The sequence below is a fragment of the Caretta caretta genome, chromosome 3 (genome assembly GCF_965140235.1).
Source record: "Caretta caretta isolate rCarCar2 chromosome 3, rCarCar1.hap1, whole genome shotgun sequence".
Lineage (NCBI taxonomy): Eukaryota > Metazoa > Chordata > Testudines > Cheloniidae > Caretta > Caretta caretta.
This window is the reverse complement of record NC_134208.1, coordinates 129,774,237-129,799,927: the sequence shown is the minus strand read 5'-3', so window position 1 is coordinate 129,799,927 and position 25,691 is coordinate 129,774,237. Positions and strand designations below refer to the sequence as shown.

Below are 25,691 nucleotides of genomic sequence, written 5' to 3'. Positions count from 1 at the left end.
ACTCTGGCTTTGAGGGACCAGAATTTTCCTGTGTCCCTACCAAAAAAACCCTAAATTTGACATTACAGTGTCTTTCAAAAAAATAATGTATTGTTACAACAAAGTCTGCTTATTCAAGCAGGCTTTCTTATGCTAGGCTCTGAAATGCTTTAATGAGTTCCATGTTCATCAGCACAACCACAGAGACATAGTGAAAAAGGAACATTCAATTTCTGGAATTGCTATAAAGCCTACTCAGATTGCTGTTTCACTCATACAGTGTTTTCTCAGATACCATTATAACATATTTTCTTCAACATTTTCTTTGCCATATCCTAAATCAGTTTTACTCAATGGTCTGTGTATTCCTTATACATTGTCTTTTTATGTGCTTTGAATATAAATACCAGACAATTGTGTGCCACATCTACTTCCTTTCTTCTTACCAGCTGAATGGGACAGTAGAGCAGAATCATGCACTGGCATCTGATTCCTTAAAATCTTTCTGCATACAAAAATACAGGATTTATTTTCAATACATTTAACTCAATTACGCAAAACAAAAGAACTAATGTTAGAAGTTTAAGAGCCTGATCCAAATCCCTTTGATGTCAGTCAGCTGTAGATTCGGACCTTAGTGCATTTCTGCTTTGGTACCATTTCATCAGTTAAAAGCTTGCAAACAGTAATTTTTTTTCTACCAAATCTACCTTCTCATGTTTGGTTGACATTCATTTCCCCTCCACACACACCCTCCTGAAACATTTTTCTGGTCAAATCCTTATCAGTGCATCTGTGACACTAATTATTTAGGAGTTCCATGTTATTGAGAACAATGTGTCAGCCGACAGCTGCTAAGACCCATGAACAGAAAGAAGACAATATTGTTTTAATGTGGCTGACCAACAAATAGCAGTTTTAATCATAGCCATTAAGATGGTAGGGCTTTTTATGCAAAAAGTAGATATTTAGAATTTCGAAGAACATCTTTATAGCAAAATAACCTGTTTAAGAACGATCAGACTTGGTACTGTTTCAGTGTCTACTTGAAACACATCCATATACCCTTTTCCCTCCCAAGAAAAAAGTTAGAGTTGCTCTTTTTCTAAACCATTTTTCCATTAGGATACTTTAGAACCTAACATTTGCTAAATCATTCTTGGTATTATAAAATGTCAGATCTATAGAATTTATATCTGCTTGGCTTTTGTGAAGTATTTACTATAGCTAAAACTTGTTAGCCAGAATGTGTATTCCTATCAAGCTATAATTTAAAGTTTTCAGTAGAAGTCTTAAAAATGAAAATGTAAACCCTTGTTGTCTTTTAGGCTTACATATATGAGATGCGTTCAAGCACCTTTTCCCATAAATTGGCAGGACACACGGAATCGGTGATCAATGTGGCTTTTAGTCCCTCATCTCCCCAGGTACACTTTTTTCCCCTTTCATCCTTTTTGTCATTTAAATGTATATGATCTTCATGGTAAATACCCTTGATGTCAGTAAAACATTCTCTCTCCCTTGTCCATCTATGTGATCTGAGTGGCATATAATAATAATTACAATCCATTGTGAGTGTTCACATTTATCCTTGTTATATACTGTACTAGCATCCATAATGAATTGAGTCTCTCATATAAATAAGCTCTTTACAAATCAGTTTGTTATCTTCTGTATAGTTTACTTGAATTCAACCCGTTTTCCAGCTTCAGATTATGTAGTCTGAACTGGACTGGTGTTGGGAGTCCAGAAGATAACAGAGGAGACAAGTTTGAAACTGCTGTTGGCTCTCAGCTTCCCTTTATCCACAGCCCTCCAATAAGTGCTCTCCCTATGTCAACCCTGCTGCTGTTCTTAGCTGTCTCCTGGGTTGCAGGTAAATGAGGGTGAACCATGCAAGAATTTATGCTCCCCCAGTATTGCTGCTGCTTCTTTTGAGGCGATATTTTATGAGAAACAAGTTTTGTGAGGCTGAAGGCTATTTTTGTTAACCTTAGAGAACATAATTCATGTGACATGTCAGCAGAACATTTTTAACTCAAATTTTATAATTATTCCTGGGTAGGTGCTTGACGCTGGCAAAGTTCAAGTGGTGGTACTAAACTCCTCCTCCCCCAGACATCAATTTAAATAGATCCCCTATGCTTAGTATCTGCAGTATTCCCTTGTACTTTCCTTTACTTACTATAGGCAATATACTGAAATTTAAAAACTACAACTTTTACTTAGTCATCTATAGCAACTGTCAAGTTAAGAACTGTAGCTGAAGATACTTTTCTAGAATATTTGCTTTGCAGGTTTTCCATTTCTCACCCTCCTTTCGTCTTTCCTCCTTTTACAGGAGGAGAAATATTGTTTGAACTGTCACTGTAAAAGAAGTGAGCTTTGAATGGTTTATAGATGGGTTAAAAAAAAAGAGGCAAAAGTGAGCATCATAGGGGATTCTAGCTACATTTGTTTCCAGTAATGAGCTGATGCAATAGCAGAGGGAGAAGGGATTTCTTGGAAGAGGTGATTCCATGCACAGACATCCTTAAAGTTGGTTCTAACCACATTGCCATCCCCCAGTAATATGCTGGCAAAATGTCATTCTCAGATGCTGTGGCTCCTTATCCTCTTTTGTCACAACAATGAGTTTATCAGTAAAACAAACAAAACACACACACCCCTTTTTATCTGGTTACATTTTGCCTGTGCAGTGTTTAAAAAAACCAAAAAAACAAAAACAAAAACAAAACACCAAATATTTGTTATAGCAAAGCTAAAGCTTATTTATAATAACATACTCAATGGTTATGAAAAGATGGTGCAGCAAGTCTGGGTTAGTGTCTGTATGAAAATAATACTAATGAATTCAGTAATACCTGAATTGTACATTTTAATAATTCTGGTAGCATGTTATCCTTCACTAGTTTATCTACGGCAGCAGTTCTCAAACTGTGGGGCGGGACCCCAAAGTGGGTCGTGATCCTGTTTTAATGGGTCACCAGGGCTGGTGTTAGACTTGCTAGGGTTATGTAGTCATTTTTGTTGTCAGAAGGGGGTCACGGTGCATTGAAGTTTGAGAAACCCTGGTCTATGATTACTGTGCTCTTAATATATGAGAAATTTGCATTAGAAGAAATTTAAGTTGTTTCTGGACTTATTTTCAAGGATTAAAATTGTCCTTTAAACTAAGTGTTTTTGCGGTGCCTAGCACAATGGAGTTTTGATCTGGATTTGGCAAGTGCTACATTAATACAAACTGCTAATGTCTATGGTTAATCTTTGACAGATTGTCTCATTTTTATGTTTGGTCCTTTTTTATAGAATTTATTGGACTATTTAATGGATTAAATGTTTAGCACTTTCCATTTTTTCTATATACAGATAAATGACTGCTATTCTTATATAGCCAGCCTCGTCCTTTATGCTGCACCACATCATATACCCTTGGCATCAATACTTAGATATCTTTTCTCTGGCAATAACTAGACTGGGACTCCAGATATCTGGGTTGTGTCCTATGCCCAGCTATGCCACAGACTTTTTGGGAGATCTCAGGCAATTTACATACTTGCTTCTTATGCCTCAGTTAGCCATCATTGCAATGGGAATAATATATCACTCTCTGAGCAGTGTTTCTAGTAAAAGTGTTAGTATTTGAGTGCCAGAACAAAGTTAGAGAAATAGTAGGGTCAAGGATTTTACTTTCTTTATTTTATGAGCTAAAGGAGCAAAAAAGATTTACGTACTAATGTATGCCTTAAAGTGCAGGTATAATTGCTATGACTAATTCTGTAATAGATGTAAAGGTTGTATCTGTAGATGAATGTATTATGGAGACGGATGTCATCACACTTGATGTCTCACCAGTCCATACACTGTGCATCTTTGCATTCTTGAATATGCATGTGCTTCAGTTGCAATATGACTATGATGTTTATGATGTAACCTATGGTACAGAGGGTGATAGGTGGATTTTTATTATTAATTTTGTGTTTGACTCAAACTGTAGTATACAGAGGGAAAAGTCGTACACTGTAAACTATTTGGACCAACTTCAGATCTGCAATAAATGGTTAAACAGCCAAGTTATATAAGCCTTTGAGTAACTGACATTGGAACATGCTGACATAGTCTTAGATTTTAGCAGCTAAATTACCCAAAGATTCTGTCCACACTGAGCACACTCCAGCTTGGTGTTGAGCTGGACTTCCCCTGCAATTGCAGCTCTGGGCTACTGTGGGTTATACTGGGTCTAGGGCCAGCTAACAGTATGTGAACTGAGTATAGGGAGCCTGTCACTTCTGTGTTCTCAGACTCCCTTCTCACAGATAGATCTGCACAGGAGCCATAGAAAGCATCATATCAATTTTCTGCTGACCTGCATGCATGAAGTTATCTGTACAGCTGCCAGTTGGGAAACGTGGTTGTAGATTTCTCAGATAGTTGAAGTTAGCGCTAAAATCACCATAGTATTCAGAACTGGCTACAGATAACTTTGGATGTGTCTGAAAAAATGAATTATCCTTTACTAGCTTCTACCACAATATATTTCTCCTAGTGGTCACATCTGGAGATTTCAATTTAGAAAAAAAATCTGTGTGAAAACTTCATTCTTCTGATGTATTGGGTCACCAGTGACTGTTCACTTAATCATCATCGACATGTCATTTTCCCACAAGCAAGCCAGTTTTTGTAAAGTCAGGGAAAATTCTTTTTCAGATTTTTATTTACTGATTTTGGCTTTGATTGGTGTTAAATCAATCTTAGGTTATCCTTATATAGACATGCATTTTTTTCAATATCATAAATAGTACATTGAACATTAAGACTCTGCAGTAGCTTGTCAGAGCTTGAATTATGTGATTTTAGGACATGGGGCCAAATTAATATCTGTGATCCCATTGAAGTGAAGTCAGTTGCACCAAAGGGGTCTTCGACTCAGAATGGTTTGTCTCTCTGCGGCCAGTTCAGTTTTTTGTCTGCACTAATTTACCAACGTGCCAAAACTAGAAGGATGCATGGCTCATTAGTTTTGAGACAGTCACTGTTTAACCCTTTAAAGAAATACATACTTTGTGTCTGAGGGGGATACTTGTCCACCTTCTATCTACTTTAAGCTTTCCCAAGAGACTAAACTTCAAGGAGTAAAAAGTGCCACTGAGTTGTAAAAATCCTTTTACAGAGATTATAGACTCCTAGACTCTAAGGCTGGAAGGGACCGTCATGATCATCTAGTCTAACCTCCTGCACATATCAGGCCACAAAACCTCACTCACCCATGCTGCAGAGGAAGGTGAACCCCCACACCCCCAGAATCTCTGCCACTAGTAACCTCCCTCCAACCTAACAGTTCACCTTTCAGTATGACTCACTGTAGTCTTTCCCCTTTAACTAATTCCTCATCCACTTTTTAATTCTAATATGAATCCCCATCTTCTCCAATTTAACTAATAATTTCCCATTTGGAACTGTATTAGATGCCATACTGATATCCAGGCAGATTAGATCTACTACATTTCCTTTGTCTAAAAATCAGTTATCAAAGAAGGAGATCAGGTTGATCTGGCACGAGCTATCTTTTGTAAAACCATATTGTATTTTATCCCAATCACTGCACACCTCTATGTCCTTAGCTACTTTCTCTTTCAAAAATGTTTTCTGCACCAGTAGTTCTGGTTCTTCCATTTGGGAACAGCGAGACATCAAGATGATTTGGAAAATTCTTGTGCAGATATTCCAATGTCACTAGAATGGCCAAGGATAGATACAGACTTACAAAAACATGCTTTTTAAGGAACAGAGAAAACGTCGTAAGTTCTATGCACCTATTCATCCATTCTAGAACCTTCTCTAGCTTAGTTTTCCCAATAACGTGAGCTTCATGTTCCAATTCAGTTGTTAAACTGGCTGATGAACCAGAGAAGGCTGAGAGAAAGACCATTACATGTTTCTCCCAACCTGGCCTGTCTTTTATGCCAAGTCTCCAATCCTTCATCCACAATGACTTGAGATCTGTCAAACTCAGCCTTTTTATATCCACTACTTTAGCTGGAGAAGAAGTTGTTTCAGCAGCCCATACATCTTTGAAACAGTTTGTAATGGTACTCTATCTTCGTTAGGAAATGTGGGTCTTAGCCAAAGCTTATGTTGCAATTTGGTCTAGAGGAATGCTACCACCTCTGCCTTGCTGAATCCAAAGAAGACAGCTGCATTAAAAGAAAGACGCCTACTGTTAAACTTGCATATGACGTGCCATTCAAGGTTCAGTATGTTCTCTTCTCATGACATTGGGCTAATTTCTTCCCTCCCACCTATGCAATCCCATAGACTTCAGTGGGGCTTCACTGATGCATGTGAGAGCAGAATTTGGCCCAATGTGTCTCTAGACTAGATGTGTACTTTAGCCCAAATCCTTCTTTCCAATGTAGTCAAATGCAAATATTTTAAATCTTGTTAGTAAAGTTTCATTTAAGTACAGTAACTCCTCATTTAACGTTGTAGTTATGTTCCTGAAAAATGCAACTTTAAGTGAAACGATGTTAAATGAATCAAATTTTCCCATAAGATTTAATGTAAATGCAGAGGGTTAGGTTCCAAGGACATTTTGGGGGGGCAGACAAAAAGCATTATATACTGTACAGTACTGTACTGTACTGTGGTTGGGAAGTGCCCCTGGCTTACCCCATACAGGCACAGCCCGCTGCAGGCAAGGACGCTAGGAAGCACCTTCTCAGCAGCAGTGGCAGCTTACCTGGAGAAGAACAGGTGCTGACTTTGCCAGGGGATGCTCCAGGCCTGCCTCTTCCCATCCCCGCTCCACTCCAGGCCCACCTCTTCCCACCCCCATTCCACCTCCTCTCTGGAGCATGCCGCATCCCCGCTCCTTCTCCCCCTCCTCCCTCCAGAAAGTCCTAAGCCAAACAGCTATTAGGACTTTCTAGGAGGGAGGGGGAGGAATGGAGAAATGGCGCTTCCCTGCTCCTTCCCCTCCCTCCCAGAAAGTCCTAAGTGCCGCCAAACAGCTGTTTGGCAGTGGGGGAATTGCTGGGAGGGAGGGGGAGGAGGCAGAGAAGAGGAACTTGTGCAATGCTCCCTTGTAAAGTCACTGCTCTTCCACAAAATCTTACAAGCAGTGGACAGAGCAGGCAGCCAAATGACATTATAAGGAGCATTGCACCAACTTTAAACGAGCATGTTCCCTAATGGAGCAGCAACGTAACTTTGAAATAACGTTAAGTGGGAGGACGTTAAGTGAGAAGTTACTGTATAGTAATAATAAAAGAAAATGCAGCTTATAAAACTAATCTTTTATCAGCAAAGTTTTTAAAAAAGAATATCAAGATAGTACTTAGACAAGACTTTAGTTATTTAAAATTTATATCACTCATTACAAAAGTTAGAATGCCACACATCAATAAAACAATTCAAAAATTAACAGAATGAGCCTTTAAATTAAAGGCATAACAGAACATCCTGCACGCTTATAGAATCATAACTGTCTAATTCCCAACTATTAAATGGATTCAGAGATCTATCCAAAGCATTAACCATATAAATACAACCTGTACTATGCTCTGAATTTTGCCAAATGTAGGCCAACATTTAAAAGGACAACTACCCTGATTTTCAGGGCCTGGTTCCTCAATACTTTTTGGAAATCAGGCCCCAGACAAATGTGAAGTTGGGCACCCAAAAGTGAGGCATCCAAAACGCGCTGGCTACTTTTGAATATCTTGGCTTTGGGCTTTCTTGAACTACTGGAGGGAGCAGACTTCAGATCTGTAGATCTGTCCTGCTGCTGGTGCCAGGGACTTTGACCTCATGAACCAATAGTTGGAATGACCCAGCCAATTGTAACTTCCTCAGTGAGACACAGGGAAAGAGGGATTCTCTCCGTTAATTCATTACAAAGTGTCTTCATTTGCTTATGTAGTTCTCATCTGTTTCTCTACATCAGGGGTTCTCAAATCTCATTGCACCGCAACTTCCTTCTGACAACAAAAATTACTACATGACCTGAGGAGGGGAGACAGAAGTCTGAGCCGGCCAAGCCCCGCTGCTCTGGGAGCGAAGAAGGGGGGCAAAGGCAGGGGTGCCAAAGCTGAAGCCCCAGGACTTCAGCCCTAGGGAAGGGGGCTGTAACCTGAGCCCTGCCACCCAGGGTTGAAGCCCTCGGGCTTCGGTTTTGGCCCCAGGTGGTAGAGCTTGGGCTTCAGCCCTGGGCCCCAGCAAGTTTAAGCCAGCCCTGGCAACCCCATTAAAATGGGGTCGTGACCCACTTTGGGGTCCTGACCCCCAGTTCGAGAACTGCTGCTCTACATCTATCAGGCAGACAAGCCGGTGGGAGAACACAGATTTTAATAGAAAGCACAAACATTGTGTCTCAGTTAGTGTAAGACTTCACATTCTGCGGAAGATAAACTTGTTTATGCCAATGAAACTATTCTAAGCACACATGACAGCTGTGAAAAGGTGGGGGGGGGTGATCTTTTTTGTTTTAAAAAAAGCTTTCCATAAGTGAACAAAGCTACACAAGGACAACTTAGTTTAATCAAGGGACTCTGCAAGATTACATGTGTTGCCAGCAAGCCACAGCTGTACACCACATGAGTATGGTTAAATGTGATTGCTACTATCAGGGATGTGTAGAAGTTTCTCATTGCATAGCACATCGATAATAAAGTACTTTAGAGTATTTCTTACAAGTTTAGATATTTTATTGAATAGTGTTGTAGTTTTAGAAATATTTACATTTTAGTGGTGAGGGAGAATACTATACACTAGACTACACAACTGTTCAGCTTTATAGCAAAAGTCCACTTAAAAAGACTCCTGACCCATAGAGAGGCAGATCACTGGTGGATTGGGGAGGGAGAGGGTTGACTGGGCAAAAGGGAGGGGAAGTTGCTAACAGAAGCTAGAGGTGCAGGAATAGGATCTGTTGGGGTCCCTGAAGGAAAGGCAGTTGTGGGGAGTCAGACACCTGGCAAGCTGGAGAGAGGGAAGCAATCACGGGGGAATGCTATAGAGAGGACTAAACTAACTAAAGGAACTGGAGAGAAAGTACCCACAAATGTGCAGGAAAATAAGAGACAATATTAACTATTGAGGGACAGAAAATTCTGGTCTTGGATGGTATACAAGAGCTTGTAAAATAACGGTTTGATAAAAATGTTACACATTATAGGAAGGTCCCTTCTCTCGCGCGCGCTCTCACACACACACACACACTTCAAAACACCATCTATTTAAAATCTTAGCAGTAGCAATTAAGGAATGTATCACAAAGAAAAGTCCTGAAATTAAAATAAGGCTAGACCAAATAAAACAAATACGAGATGGAATAAATCACATCCCATATCTTATAGTCCTTGGAACAGCTCAGAGAAATCTGGGTCTTAGCAAACAGCGGATAAATTATTAAAAGAAAAGACAGACAACTTCTGTGTCAAATTAAAGTATCAACAGAAAATGTTCCCAACCTTCCAGAAGAGTATGATATAGTCATATACAACATCTTGGTCCAGCTGCTGGAACACGTATGAGTTGTGCTCAGCACAGTATGGGAGACAAAGCAAATGTACTGTTAAATCATCTTTTATGCCTCCTCCCCTACAATCTTCCAATCCCCAGCATAAAGTAGAGAGGCCTCAGGATTGCTATACTTTGTGCCAGCTGCCAACAGCCCCCCAAGTGCTGACCTGGCAGCCAGGGATGCCTCAGCCATGCCCTTCTTACTTGCAGACAAACCCCCTTTTATGGGGGAGGCTGGAAAGAGTATATGCTGATATTGTGACTGTCACCCAATAATTAACCCATGACAGGAAAATGCTCAGGGGGGCATGTTTCTAGCAGTTTTATTTCTGCAGAGTAGACACCAAGATCTGTCCATATCCATACCTACTCATGTATAATGATGCTATTCCAACCTCAGGAGACTGATTCATCTGCAGGTTTGCTCACAATTAACCAAACCCCAGCTTCATTTTCTACCACCATTGTTACTTCCTATGTGACATCATTTATCTTTAGAATAGAGATGTCTGGTTCGTGACCCTTGGCCAGGAGGTTTTGGCTTCCACTCAGATCTGGCCCTTTCCTGTTAACGGAGGCATGGTGGGGGTACCCAAGTCCCTGTGAGAAGCAACACAACATTGTCTTCTCTGCACAGAGTCTAAATCTGCTGCCTTGAGCTACTTCCTACCGATGTGTTTCTTCAGTTTGGGGTATGACCCCTATAGTCCAAAATGTCAATAGTTTCCCCAAAGAGGCCAAATGAGCTCGAGGCGCTGGCTCTCAAAGGGGTTGTGGTTGGAGAAGGCACTGCTTGAAGGGCTTACTTGCTCTGTAGTCACCTCTCAGACCCAATCTTCTGTGTGGCTTCCTAGAGAAGGATTCACCTCTCCTACAGTCTGTCCACCACCCTTTGGCTAGGTTTCTGAGTGCCTTTTAACGCTCTCGTACAGCCAGAGCATTCCTGTTAGGTCCAGAGGGGCGGGGCTACCTGAGCCCAGTATTGCCTTTTATCCACTTTGAGCCCTGAGTGGGGTTATATACCCCATCACAGGGCCAAATTCAGAGGGGAACTGTAAAGGTGTGTGAGTTTTTAAATTACATGTTAAGTCGTATGCAGTGTTATTGTAGTCATGTCGGTCCCAGGATATTAGAAAGACAAGGTGGGTGAGCTAATATCTTTTATTGGACCAACTTCTGTTGGTGAGAGACACAAGCTTTCGAGCTTACACAGGTCCTGAAGACAACTGGGTTTCAATTAGAAGACTATCTTTATTCCTATGATACCAAATGTCATCATGTGTAATTTTGTTCACAGCAAAGGTTCAAAGAGTATTAAAACCACATTTAATTGAGCAGATTACTTGTCAGAGGGCCAGATCTGTTAGGAAGGAGGCTGGGCGAATATGTTCAGAGTTTCAGGTTAGGACTGTGTGCTGCAAGAGATTAAAGGAGAAGCTCTAGGGTGAAACTCTGGTCCTATTCAAATCACTGGAAAACTGTTGTTGACTTTGGTGTGACCGGAATTTCACTCCTGATTTCTAGCAAGAGCAATATAGAGGGCTGGCCCATGGCCCCTTTGTATAGGGGTACGAGTGAATCTGTAAGAGAATTAAGTGGGAAGAGAATGAGAAACAGACAAATTCTATGAAGTAACTTCTGCCTGCATAGGAAATATCCTGAGCCAAAAATAAGCTTGTGATTTTTTTGTACATTTTGGCCTAAACTTTATTGTAGATTACAGAATATTTTTAGTTAATATTGTTAAAGCAACAAAAGACCTTACCCACACATTAGGTTTTATTATCATTAGAGTCCTCATTTATGTTGTATTACAGATTGAATTTTATTCCATTGACTATCAGTGTGTCAAGAAGCAGGAAGGAATAGCTAAAATGTAAAATGTAATAAAATGTAAAATGTAGCCTAATATTTAGGCTAGGCAACAGTTGTCACAGAGTAATTTAAAATATCTATTTAAAGGAAACAATATCTGGAAAGTAAAAGAATCCAGGAGCTGAGCACAACTTGTTTATTTCTTCCCCCTACCCCAAAAAGTACTTCTCACATCTTGGTTGGGGAGCGAAAAATAGCAGTGTAGATGTTTGGGCTGCGGTTGGAGCCTGGGCTCTGAGACCCACACTGGGATCTCAGAGCCCGGGCTTCAATCCGAGCCCAAATGTCTACCCTACAATTTTATAGCCCTATCGGCTGACCTGGGCCAGCTGTGGCTGTGCCGTGGGTCTTTTATTGCAGTGTAGACATACCCATAGAGACCATGCACTCCTAGTATAAGTTAAATTAACCCCCAGACTTCTCTAGCTCATACTGGAGCTGGTATAAATCAGCCCACAAGATCAGGGAGCTGCCTTCTGTTCCCTGATTCTCCCCACACTCTTCTTCACTGAACAGAACTCAAGACTCAGGGGAGAATCTATGTTGCATTAATGGTGGCTTTTTACATTCAATCTGATATAGTCATAATGAAACACATTGTTTCCTCTACACTCCAATTGAGCAGTTTTTCACATGAGTAGTGTCATTGAAATCAGTGGAATTACTCACATGAGTAACAGGTCACCAGCTGGGAGGAAGGGGATCTCAGACTAGACCATTATGTCTAAGAACCCTGTTGATAAAAACTTTCCATTTTTTTAACAGCAGTAATTTTTCTGTGTGTGTCAGGTGGTAGGATAAAGTTCACCAATAGTGAACAATGCTTTCAGCAGTATCAAAGTTAATGACATCATGTAGTAATTTCCTTCCTAAATTTCTTTTGTTTCCTAATTCAAGCTGGCTCTGTGCTCTCAGTTCTTTGGTTATATATCTTTTAAGGGGAACTACTTTCCCATGTATTATTGAACTCTCAAAGAAATCTGGAAGCCCTTTCCTTGGATCCTCAACCTGAAACACTATGACTGAAACTCAGTCATATTACATCTGAATAACACTAGGAATTTTACTGGTTTGAACTTTGATCTGGCCCACCTAGTTCCAGTAGTGGCTAGCCAGATACAGTAACAACGCTCAATTATGGAACATTCCTTGTAATGTTAACTATTTAGGAAAACCCCTGTGACTGTCCCCCTTTTACCACTGTATTTCTATTTATGCATGCTCTTAATCCTGTATATTTTTCATTACTCATATGCCAGATTGAATATATCAAACTTTAAAAATAATCATGCACTTCACTGATGCCTCAAAGATCTGTTAGGCAAATTTTGCTTCCAGTGCTGCCTTGTATGTTATCTTTGAAGTACAAACACGCTTATGCAATATTGGCACTTTAAAATAATGTTGACAGATTGCGCCACAACAAAGAGAAGCAGAATCAGTTAAAATGATGAAAGGGTATGTGGTGAAGATGACCATGAAGTAAATGAGGTATGAGTCTACTATTGGTTGGACCCTTTTCTACACACTTAACTTAAGCAAAATATTAGCGTATGACTGTACAATATAGAAAGCATATCGTTATATTAATAGAATTCAGGTGATTAAAATATTCTAAGTAATTAGGGCCAGACCGTTGTTAAACCACCATTATGCCTAAGTAATAACATTGATTTCAATGGAATTACTCCATTTCTCTGTATAAGCATAATGAAGAGCATGACCTGGGCCTTAGTGTTTCTAAGTGTTTCTGCATCAGTAAAAAGTAGTGAATTCAAAATAGTTGTTAATGTTCTTGCTAGTCAACCGTGGAAAAGTTTGCAATGTATAGACACATTTTCAAAATGTAAAGGATCTCAATCTAAGTTTGGGAGATGGGATTGATTAAAAGTTTCTAAAAAACTTTGTACACTAAGTTGCCTAAAGATAAAATGATGGCAGCTTTTTGTGAGAGCTACTGGTAAAACAAATAATCTTGTATTTTTTAGAAAAACATATTAGTAATGAGGAGTTGGGGGGGGATGTACAGTTAGAATTATTATATGTATGGGGAAACGGAAGAAAACTAAATTTAGCTTACTATAATATTATTTACATTATCACTTGAAGATGCATAACATGGTCAAAAATCATGTCCTAGATTTGAGATGGAATGTGTATATATACATAAATAATATATACATATTTTATATTTAAATATGTAATAAATTTGACCAAGATGTGACAACTGCGGGTGTCTCGCAAATTATTTTTTTTTACAAATAGAAGATCTGGTCTTCACTTCGACCATTTAAAACTTTTGGCCTACCATATCAAAGGAGTCAAATTTTTGTAATGCTTTGTAATCTGCAGCGTTCTTTCCAAACAAAACACCCAAATGTAAATACTGAGGTACAGTATCTGAAGATAAAGCTTAAATCCAGCTGGTACAGTGAGGCCATATTCCTTTGAGATTTTGGCTACATAGACAGGAAGTTGTGGATTAGGCTCTAGTGAGCTATTGCCAAGAAACACTGAGCATATTTTACTTATCTGGAAAATACATTTTGCATCAGATGAGCTGTTATTTTCAGCAACGTTCAGTTAATGTTAAAATATGAACTAGTTTGCTAACAGTTTCTCACCACCGAAGTTCAAGAGTGGCAGATAATGCATTAATTTTGTTTAGGCAGACGGGGCATACTAGTGTTCATAAAACATATTTACATGATGCTGTCAGAGTGACCTATCTGTTACTCATGTTTATCTCAAATATACTGTTACCCCTTTTGATCCAAGCAGTTAGCCAATATTTGGGGTCTTGTGAGTTGTTCCATTATGGGGGGAAATTGATGATGAAGTCAAGTATGTCTTTGATACAGTTCTCTTTATTTATAAAGAATGAATATAAAATCCCGAGTCCCTGTCAAACAGCTGGTGATCGTTTCTTGGCTGCTATTTTGAATGGTGATCACCTATGTGTATTCCACTGAGGGTGCACAAGAGTTCCATGTGCCTTAGACCAGAAGATTTTTCACTTGCAGTGTCCATTGGTCCACACCTGCACCTTATGCCTCCTCGTGTGCTGAACCAAGGGCATAAGGGGAAGTGCAGACCTATTTCCTTTCTGCCGATTGTGGTCTGAAACAGAGTCCCTCAGCATTCCTGCTTCTAAATCAGTTTTTTTTTTTTTGAAATAGTTCTACTCTTTTCTAGGTAGGTAGATAGTTTTAGTACTTAGTAAGTTAAGTGTTTTTGGAATCAGAGGGGCATTCCTCTCTGTTACCCCTCTCTTTTGGGGTACTTAATATGCCTAAGATCCCTGGCTTGAAGTCCTGCATGGCCTGCCCCCAGGTCTTCCCAGGGAGTGACTTATACGAGTCTTGATTATGTTGCCTTGGGGAGTCATACATCCCTTCCAGTGAAATGTTCTTTTTTTGCATTCATTCTTTTCTACCCCGAACCCAGCCATCTTGTGAATTCTGGCTCTGAAGACACCCGAGGGAGTGGTTGATGAGCCCCAGTCTGACCTCCCTGCACATTGGCCAGAGGCACCTAATGGTGTCCTTCCTGGTCTGACACTCTCTGGCTACAGATCATCAGATACCAGGCCTAAGGACTATAACAGGCAAAGACAGGAGGGGTGAAAGGTCAAACACCCTCATAAGAAGCAGGGAAATCCCCATCCCAAGTGGTGAACTGCCTCCCCTATACCCTCCAAATCTAGTGAGACTCTGCACCCCAATATGGGAGTGTCAGGAGCTCACAGGGAGCATGGATCCATACCACCAATACTGAGAGCTAAGAGTGTCCCAAAACTGCTGACCTAAGAAGAGGTAGGATTCTGGGACTGATCCCTATACCAGCAAAGGAGCAATTGTCGACTGGACCAATGGTACTGTACCACAGCAAGGTGAAAGACTTGGTACTGGTGCTCACTATCCAGCCTAACTCAGCATCATTGGCTCCATCAAGAGGCAGAAGCTCCCCAACCATTAGCTCTGAATATACTGTCCTTGATGACCTGGCTGTATATTCAGAACCAGAGTCATTGATACTCTCAAAATCAATAGTCTCTAGGTAGAGACCCACACCATCCCTGCACAAAAAAAGTCCATTTTAGTTCCAACACAAATTATAAAATTTATTGAAGTCATTCCAGACTCTAGTGCAGCCAAAACATTCTTCTGCCAGGACAGATTCCACATGATGTGAGACTTCATTGCCCAGTTTCAACGGAGCCCTCAGACTACAGTTCTGTCCTGCCTGGTCCTTCTAGGCCAGTAGCTCTCAACCTTTCCAGACTATTATACCCCTCTCAGGAGTCTGATTTGTCTTGTGTACCCCAAGTTTCACCTCACTTAAAAACTACTTGCTTATAAAATCAGACATAAAAATACAAAGGTGTCACAGCACACTATTGCTAACAATTGCTTACTTTCTCATTTTTACCATATAATTATAAAATAAATCGATTGGGATCTAAATATTATACTTACATTTCAGTGTGATATTTGAGCTTGTTTTTCACTTGTGAGCCTTGTCTGAAGTCTGAGCTGCAGGCGGCAGGGCTGAACCTCGATCCCTAGGTGGTGGGGCTGAAGCATGTAACTTAGCTTCACAGGGCCCTCTGTGGCATTGGGGCCCTGGGTGATTGCCCTGCTTGCCGCTTCCTAAGGCTGGTCCTGTGTATCTGAGGTGTTAGGGGGACAGGGAATGGAGGCTTCCAGAAACTCAAGGTATGCTCATGCCAGGATTGTCAATTCTGATGCACAATTCAATCAGATTGTCCAAACCTAATTGAGGTTCCACCCCGCACAAGCTCAGCCTTCATCTCCTCATTTAACCCCAGGCAGAAATGGTGGTGCTGTGCCGCCTCATTTCACCTGGTGTCACAAACCAAACAACAAAATTCAGCGGTGTACTTGGTTACAGGACAGCCTCTCTGCTGTAAGGCCCAAAGGGTTGCTTTGGCGGTCCACACATGGTTGGGGTCACCAGAGATAATGGACATAGCCTGAATGAAGTCCTCTAACTGTTGCAAGAGGGGGATGGACTGTTCCAGGAGCAGAGAAGCCCAGGCCAAAGCCTCCCCAGTCAACAAATGTAAGATGAGCCCCAGATGGGCCTGATCCCTGGGGAATGATTGGGAGCATCGGAGGAACAGGAGCTAACCCCTGAAACTTATCCCAATCACCATCAGATTTGTTGGGCAGTGGAATCTTCATTTCCAGGAGGGGCGGAGTAGAAGGAGCCAGCATTCTGTGATTGCAGTGCGGTTACTTGCACCTGCAAGTTCTGGATGGCATCTCTCAGTTCCACTGAGGCCTTAGTAGGGTGCATGCTAGCATGGAGAGGCCTGGCCCCAATTTTAAGGGATTCTCAATCTGTCAGCTGACCAGGATGAGGGTGGTCTGTGCAGCAGGCCTAATGATTGGGATCAGAGCCGTAGTCAGGAGCCAAAGCCACGGGTCAAACCGGAAGGCATAAACCAGATACCAGAACCAAGGGTTGAGCCAAAGTCCCTAATCAGAAGCCAGAGCCAAGAGTCAAACCAGAGGGCAGGACCTTGAATGGGAAGGGTATCAAGCAAGGAGCGGTCCAAGGCAGAGGCAGGACAGAAGCAAGACTGGGTGGAAGGCAGGAGCCGTAGGAATCAGGTAATGCAGGAGCAGGCACAGTGGTGTGTATGAGCTGGATCTGTCCAGAGTGGAGCTCCAGTAAACATTTTCACCCCCCCCCCCAGAGTTTTTATAGCATGTTTGGGGGAGGGAGGAGGTTGTGGAGGGCTCCGGGAAATACTCTATAGAATTTAAACCATGGATATGAGAGTTGAGAAGCCAACAAGTTGCTGCTACTGCTGGTTTAAGAGCCAGCCTGCTGGCCTCTGCAGCCAGTCAGGTTGTGTGGCTAATCAGGCAGCTTGCTGCAGGCCAGCTGTACTGATGGAGACTGCCTGGAGACTAGCTCTGCTGCAGGCCCTGATTCCTGACATGTCATTATAATATAGTAGGTATTGTTATGCTGGAGATTGAGTGAAAGCTCGTTGAAGCTGCAAAAGGAGTAGGAAGGTTATTCTACCCCTATATTTGTCACTGGAGTGACTGCTGCTGGAATATGGTGTCCTGTCTGGTGTCTGCAATTCAAGAAGGATGTTGATAACTTGGAGAGGATTCATAGAAGAGCCATGAGAAATATTAAAGGATTAGAAAACATGTCTTACGGTGACAGACTCAGAAAGCTCAATCTATTTATTTTAAAGAAAAGACAAATGAGTGACTTGATTACAGTATATAAATACCAACATGGGGAACAAATATTTGACAATGGGCTTTTAATTTAGCAGAGAAGGATACAAAATGATCCAGTGGCTGGAAGCTAGTCAAATTAAGACTGGAAATAGAGGGCATATTTTTAACATGGAGGGTAATTAACTATTGGAACAATTTACCAAATAGTGGTAGATTCTCTATCATTGGCAATTTTTAAATCAAGACTGGATGCTTATCTAAAATATATATTCTAGGAGTTTTTTCGAGGAAGTTCTCTGGCCCGTTTTATACAGGAAGTCAGACTAGATGATCACCATGGTTCCTTCTGGCCTTTGAATCTATAAACTGGTGGGTACAACAACTGCAGTTCATTTAAGAAAAATGTAAAAAGCAATTAAGCTCCTTTATGGAATACACAACTGAATCAATAGAAGACACTTCCAAAATACTGCCATATGTAAGGCTGGAGTGGGAGTTGAGTCATGTGATCTGAAGGGTTTTCCTAAATGCATATGTGCCTTGGAAGGACAGCATTGCCTCCAAATCACACAAAGGAGGCAGCAATGAAACCCCAGAGACAGCCAGAAGCATTTATAATATGACCCTTAGAAAAAGCTAAGGGAGAGCATTTTGGGCCAAGTGCTGGCTAGAAGGAAGAGCTGGCTTGGAACTGTAAAAGAAAGTTACTTACATTAAGCAACTGGAGTTCTTGCCTGATACCCTGCTCGCTCCAGTTCCTGACCTGAGTTTGGCCATTGGCTCTGACTACGGACTCTGGCTCTGGTATCCATTTCCTGGCCTCCAGTTTGACCCTTAGCTCTGTTTTTTGACTAAAGACTCCAGCTTGACTGTCAACTTTGATATCTGGTTTCTGCCTTCTGATTTGACCCTTGGCTTTGGCTCCTGTCTACTGACTATGGCTGTGACCTCAACCAGGACACCTGCTGCCCACTCTGGTCTCTAGGCTAGACTGCCCTTGTCCTAGTCAGCTGACATGCCATTGGTACTCTTTAGACTTTGAATACCACCAATTTTGTGTTTCAGGTTCAGAGAAATATGGCTTTACCCCCTAATTAAGTAAAGTTCCAGGTGTCACCTAGGAGTGAAGTATTCAGACACCAAACAAATCATTGGGGATATCTACCAGGGGATATCTGCTACTATTATAATTACATCTTTTTTAACCACTTACATTAAACCATCTGCGCAACCAGAAAGAAATGGAAACAAACCACAATATATTTTGCACTTTGAAAAGGAAATTACTTGGCAAATATTTCATTACTTGAACAACTACTTTCTGCTATGATTTTCAAAGTTTTTTTTTAAGTGTGAAGTATTTTAATTATTTTGTGTAGCGACTTTGCTTCCGAACTTTTTAACACCACAATCTCTGCTTTTTCTCTTGAAATCAGGTAATGATGGCATGATTTTATATTCCAACTATTACCAAAAAGAGAAAAAATGCAGCATTTCTGTTACATTTAAAGAAGTAAACCTTGTTAATTGCATGTCTTTATGGATCCTAGTGATGGGTGAAACAATTCAGATAAAAGGATAGCCCCCAAAGCCTCAAGCATTTTTAAAACTAAACTTTTAAGGTTTTGAAATGTTTGGATATATTTTTTCACTTCTAGTTTCCATCTGTGATCAAAGCCAACCAGTAGTGTTGGAATACCACCTAACACTTGCAGTTATTTTGATGGGAGACGTGTCAAATATTTTGTCCAAATTTGCATACTCGTGAGCTTTGATTTATTTGTTTAAGTTTAGAAGAACAATGCAAAGTGTTAGGCTTTTCTACAAACCCAAACCTTTGAGGTTCACCGACCAATGAGTGGTACAATTAATACAAAAATAATAAAACATTCTGAACCAGAACATTACCAGTTAAAATCACATGACAATTTAAAATACACAATATTCCATTTTTATAGACACTTTAAAAATATTTTCATTAATCTTCTAAAAACAATTACAATTCAGTTAGCTATATGTTTATTGACAGATGTAAAAATCACACTTATTGACAGAAACCCATTTGTGACTTTAGTTCTGAATTTAGAGAGCAGAAAACATCCCCAAATTTTTCACCAAAGGCAGTGGGATACTTTGTTTTAGTAAATTCATAAACATGTTTTTATTTTACCATTGTGTGCTATCCATCCAATAAAATAAACATTATGCTGGAAAACTGAACAAGGTTATACACTTATATCAGGATTCTATTATATCACAAAGAAAACAACTCAAGCTTCACTCCTGTCGTTATGATCTCATCAAAAGACCTTCATGTTGTACAGACATATCTTGCAGTTACCTAGTGTAATAGCCCCACCACCCACCCTCTTTAAACAAGACTGCATAAAAGTTTCCATCAACTCCTTCTTTCCCATCTCCTGCCCCACAACTGTCTCCTGTTCCACCCTTAAAATTTAATTCTGTTCTCTGCTGTGAATATATTCACCATTGTCCGATAATGTGAATGAATAGCTTAATCTCTGTTTTTATAAATAAGTAGAACATATGGTTACCTTTAAGAGCCAGACCTACTTAGTTTCAGAGACTGTCTCTATCAGTTTTACAGCAGTTAGTGCTTTGTCCTGGTTTTTGTAAACCAGAGCAGATTGGTCACCTGAAGGATCCTACTGGCCATCTCAGCTGGTGAAATTGACAGAAGTCTGAAGAACAATCCTTATGTGTCATACAACAAAGCTGCCAAACTGCCCTTCCTGGAGCATTCCTTTGAGCACTCTGATTGAGCCAGACCTCCTCCCACCGACTCTGGTGCAGCTCCACCAGTAGCAGCAACACAGAAACATTTGTGTTCACAGGACTCTGTGCGCACCCATCAACATTTTGACCGCCATGTTTCCTAACCCTGCTCAAAGCCAATCTAGATGTCATGGTCATTAGAACAACAGCAACTACAAGCACTTTACCTGTGCTAGTATTCCTGATGTTGTTACCATTGGTGCAAATTTTAGGGGGAAAATATGGTGAAGAAAACGCAGTAGAATCAGGTCCATATAGAGAGACATTGACTGCAGCTGCCTTAAAGTAAGCTTTAAAAGGTGAGATGCTAACGCAAACAGTGGTAGCACTGAATAATTGCTCGGTTTGTATTGTTGGAAGCAGAGAGTCTGGGGGCTTTGTGTGGTTTGGTATGTATGTACAGTAGGGTTCAAATTAATCAGTAACCCCCTTCTGTCAATAAGATTTTAGCCACATTTTATGATGATGAACTATAATTCTCTTACACTGACATGAAATCCTAATTTATGGGTTTAACAGAACATTTTAGGATGAGAATCTATAATTTTAAAAGTAAACTATGATTACTGCATCTACGGTATGTCTTAAGAATTCAGTAAAACCCACATCTAGTAGATGTTTACATACAGACATAATGTCTCAGGAACCATTTACTGCACTTCACACACTCCAGAAGGGACCGTCTCAGACAGGACATCATCACATGCTCCCACACACTGGAAGAAAAAATCAGAAAGCTTACCTGGAAATCATGTAAGAAACTCAAAAACAACTATAAAAAACCCTGATGTCAGGCATCCAACACTAAAGAAATCGGTCCAATAGAAAATATTATCTCACTCACCTTGTGTCTCTCATATGATTTTATACATATATTTGTGTGTGTGTGTGTACACATATGTATATATTCTACAGGTAACACAATAAATTTAAAACTAACATCGTGAAGCTGTTTTCAATGCAAAAATTTATAAAAGCTGTGAAATAATCCACCACGAAAAGCTGCTGATGCCAAAACACAAGCTTTCCAAAAACAACTCAGATCGCCATTTCACATCTCCAGAGACCAAGACTTGATTGGGTAGAAAGGCTTTATTAATTTATCAAAAATGCCTTGTATTCACTGCTGCCAAATGTTCTAACTTGATAAAATATGACTTTTTTTTAATACTGCAGCAAATGAGAGAAAACCTCGTGCCTTATCTCAGGCTACAGATGGTCCTTTTTTTAACTCTACAGACCTCCTAACTGACAAGCCAGATGATAATCTGGTTTCTCATAATTATTTTAAGATAAACTTCAGGCATATGTCTTATCTTATGCTATTTGTGGTGTATCAAAGAAGGGCTGATGCAATGTGAACACAGTTCTAAGTCTCAATTCATTAATGTGTTCATTCAGCAAAAATTTAGATACACACTAAATGGATAATTACTTCTTCGCTTACACTCATACTGCATCATCTGTGCCCTTAAAATAGCTATCTGATCCCCATCCTTGTAAATAAAATAGTATACATATTAGGGGTATTCCTTATACTTGCATGTTTGTGATATGGATTTTCTTGAGTCCCACTGTAGGCCACTTAAGCTGTTGTAACTTGCAGGCATCAACCATGAAGATGAGTGGAAGTATTCTTATCTCCCCTTCATACACTGTTTCCTCCAAGTCCTCTGTCTCTCTCCCCATTGCTCTTTCACCTCTCCCGACCACTCTCAGTTTTTCTCCCCTTAACCAGTTGAAAAAAATTGAACCTCTAAGTATCTCAGAAGAATACTGTAAGAAAAACACTATAGTATAAAAACATTATAGGGGAGGCAAAAACCGTCCTAGTGGCACCACTGGATCATCAATCCAGCCACTTCCATCAATATTAAGCTTCACATTAAAATACATTTTAAAAAGCCGTCACAGTCCCCATATTCAGAAAGCCTTTTTGTGGTGGTTGAATTCGTAAAAAATTAAAACTAAAAATCTGTCACGATGATGGAATATTGTACAAGACAGGTGATGGAAACTGCAAAGGAATGATCGCCACATTTTTACTATAGTATGGTTTTTTTCTTTACCTTAATACATCTCTACAAATTAACTCAAAATGTAAAAAAGGTCCAATAATCCTTATTTAAAAACTAAGTTTTTGTTTTATAGTGCAGTTGGAAAAAGTTGAGTTTTATTAGAGCAAGTTATTACCAATGACAGGAAAAAGTTAGCTAATTCTTTAGTGTGAAAAGTTTAGCTTATATGAAAATCCTACATTTTTGTGTGATTATCATACATTCGCATTAAAGAAACCATGTGATGGAGTATCCAAAACCCACCCTGTGCCCAGAAAGGTTAAAAGGCAATACTGGGCCAAGCAGCCCTGCCCTTACAGGCCTGCTGAGCATGCTCCAGCAGGAGGAGCAAGTTCAGAGGAGCTCAGAAGCCCAGGCGGGGGGTGGTGGTGGTCAGGCTGCAGGAGAGAAGAATCCTTCTCCAGGAAGCCAGCGAGAAGGTAAAGCCTGAGAGGGACCACAGAGTACGTAAGTCCTTCTCCTTCAAGAAGCAGCAGGTCTTGCAGGGCCCTTGCTTGTTTGGGACTTTGTGAAGCTATTGAATGTTTGGACTACAGGAGTCACGCCTCAAACTAAAAGTGCACATAGGTAGGAAGTAGCCCCGAATGGCAGATTTAAGTTCTCTAGAGGGAGGAACCTGCCATTGTTACTTCCCGCTGGACCCTGAGCTGAGGCCTGGGTCCCCCTATGATGCCCCACTTAAGGCCCCAGATGCGCAAATGTTCCCAGCTTTAGGGCAGGGACCAGTCACTGTTACTGCCCCCTAACAGGGAGACAAGGGGTTGGAGCTCAGGTGCACTGACCACTAGGCCACCTAGCCCTCCAAGCACCCTACCATAATATGGGTCACTAAAATAGTTTAATTAGTTTAATTAGATTTATGTGACTGATCAACACATTCTTTGTAATGATAAACAGTGGAATTTTGAAGCAAGGTTGCACAAAGGGTCCAGATTTTAAAACTGAGTTCTTTTAGAAAAGTCCTATGCTTAGTTTAAAAAAAATTTTTTTTGAGTGAGTCAACACCTCTCCAAAAAGAAACCAGTGACAAAAACCGCACATACTGGAAGTAATTCAGATGTCCAGATTTTCTTTTGCTGACACAGGTACCATGCTGCACAAAGATCTCTTTGTAAGAGGATAGCAGTATTACCCTGCAAAACCTCATCAAGGTGGTGATCTTGCTAGAAAATATTGTGCGTGTTGCTGACTCATTGTTGCAGCTGGATAAAAGGAAGGTTGGAGTGGCTGTTTACAGAGAGAGGATCTAGCATGTAGGTTGAGTAGTTTGTGAAACAAGTACTATAGCATTGCCCAGACCCTTTATTGTTAATTTCTATCTTAATAAAGCCAAGCTTCAGGAATTAGATCAGTTTTAGACCTTACACTGCTTAAAGTAGCTGTTAAGGATTCCTCTAGTGTAGATGAAGTGCTATGTGTATCAGCCACTCCTATCCCCTTCCCCAGCAGGAAGGGGCATTCTGGGATGGAAGTTGAATTGGGACCAAAGTACAACATGCTCCAATGCTCCTGGCCAGTAGAGTGATCCCGTGAGGGCCAATATCTGATAGCAAAAGTTAGAGCAGAACTGAGGTTGCTGTAACTGGCACTAGGGTTTGTTTGGGACCGCCAATATTTGGAAGAACTTTCAGGACTAACTTCTGTCTTGATTTAAAAGGTCCTGTCATCTTGGAGATGCATTGCAGATCCTGGAATGCCACTTCCTCCAGAGGGACAAATGGTGCAAACGGGCACTCACCCTATACCCTATGGTGGATAAAGTCCAATATTTTCCATAACCTCTCATTTAAGTCCCCATCTCCCAGTATATGTCTTTCCTTTGTCTGGAACTGATTTTCCTAATTGAAGTTTGTTTAGCTTCTTGGTTTTCTAAGTGCTGCAGAACTGCGGAACTGCTTTTCTTCTTTCTTTGGACACTTCATCACATACTTGCAATTTTTTCACCCTGGACAAGGTTTGAGTGACTTTGGATCACACATTAGCTTTGGGATCTTTTGTACCTTTGAAATGGAATGAATAGCTTGTTCAGAAGTCCTGTATCTGGAGAAGTTGGGGAAAAAAGTTAAAGAAGGGCATTGGGTAGTTTGTTTTTTGTTTGTTTTGTTTTTAAAAGGTTGTTTAAACACACTTGTCTGTATTCAGTTTCTCTTGTGTAAATCATGGAATCATAGAATATCAGGGTTGGAAGGGACCTCAGGAGGTCATCTAGTCCAACCCCCTGCTCAAAGCAGGACCAATCCCCAACTAAATCATCCCAGCCAAGGCTTTGTCAAGCCTGACCTGAAAAACCTCTAAGGAAGGAGATTCTCCCACCTCACTAGGTAACGCATTCCAGTGCTTCACCACCCTCCTAGTGAAAAAGTTTTGTTCTAAACTGGTTATATTGTAGTAGAGACTTTTTTTGACAACCTGTTTCTCTAACCTGAGTCTCCCATTCATTTAAAACTGCATGAAAAGTGGATGTATTTACACATTTACTTCTAAATGGCCTTTACCTCCCCAGGAAGGATTAACAATAACATAATTTCATCAGTAGTTCTTTGGTGCCAACTTCTGTTGGTCACTGTTGTCTTTAATATTTAACCTATTTAAAAATTGAATTTTTTTTTAATAAAGAGAAGACTTGCTCTTGTACTGCTTACTAAGTGGAAACTCCCATTAACTTGTGACAAAGCTACCATATTCTAGCTTTCAAATTCATATGTCATTTATAAATTTGATAGTACAGCATGGACCCAGTTTAATTAATCCCCTTACTATCAAATATAGTCTTGTTAAGTAGAAATTTGAGCGAAATGTTTTTTACAGCAGTTTCATAATAACCTAGGTCTTCAAAGTGTGTATTATCATACCATATGGCCAACTTCGCTTTGAACAGCTCAATCTCAGAGACATGCGAACCCCTTTATTGGTAATTATTTCACATTGATAATAATGTCAATTACTACCTGTCTGTGCATTGCCTACCACAATAGGTGTACTGATCCTGACTGGGCCTTAAAGGCTCTACCTTAGTGCAGATGATATAATAATAGTATAGCCTGATGTATTAGGTATTCCTGTCTCAACTTCAAATGAGAATGGAATGATCAGCAACAAAATTGGATCTCCAACAACTTGTCATTTGTAATTAAATGTATACTACAATATATTGTGCGCTTCTATATGTTTATCTAAATGACAGTAATTCTTTAATGTTTAGCATTCTTTT

General features: G+C 40.3%; 1 protein-coding gene across 4 annotated transcripts in view; it reads left to right on the top strand.

Annotated features, from left to right (window-relative positions):
* WDR27 (WD repeat domain 27) overlaps positions 1–25,691 on the top strand; it is a 191,561-nt gene that overhangs the window by 114,890 nt on the left and 50,980 nt on the right. For 3 of the 4 annotated variants that reach the window (XM_075126871.1, XM_048843971.2, XM_048843974.2), the window contains one exon: positions 1,308–1,406. The exons of the other annotated variant lie outside the window; for it this stretch is intronic. In XM_075126871.1, coding sequence (XP_074982972.1) covers positions 1,308–1,406 — 99 coding nt within the window. The remainder of the gene's footprint in view (positions 1–1,307; positions 1,407–25,691) is intronic. 4 annotated transcript variants of the gene reach the window in all.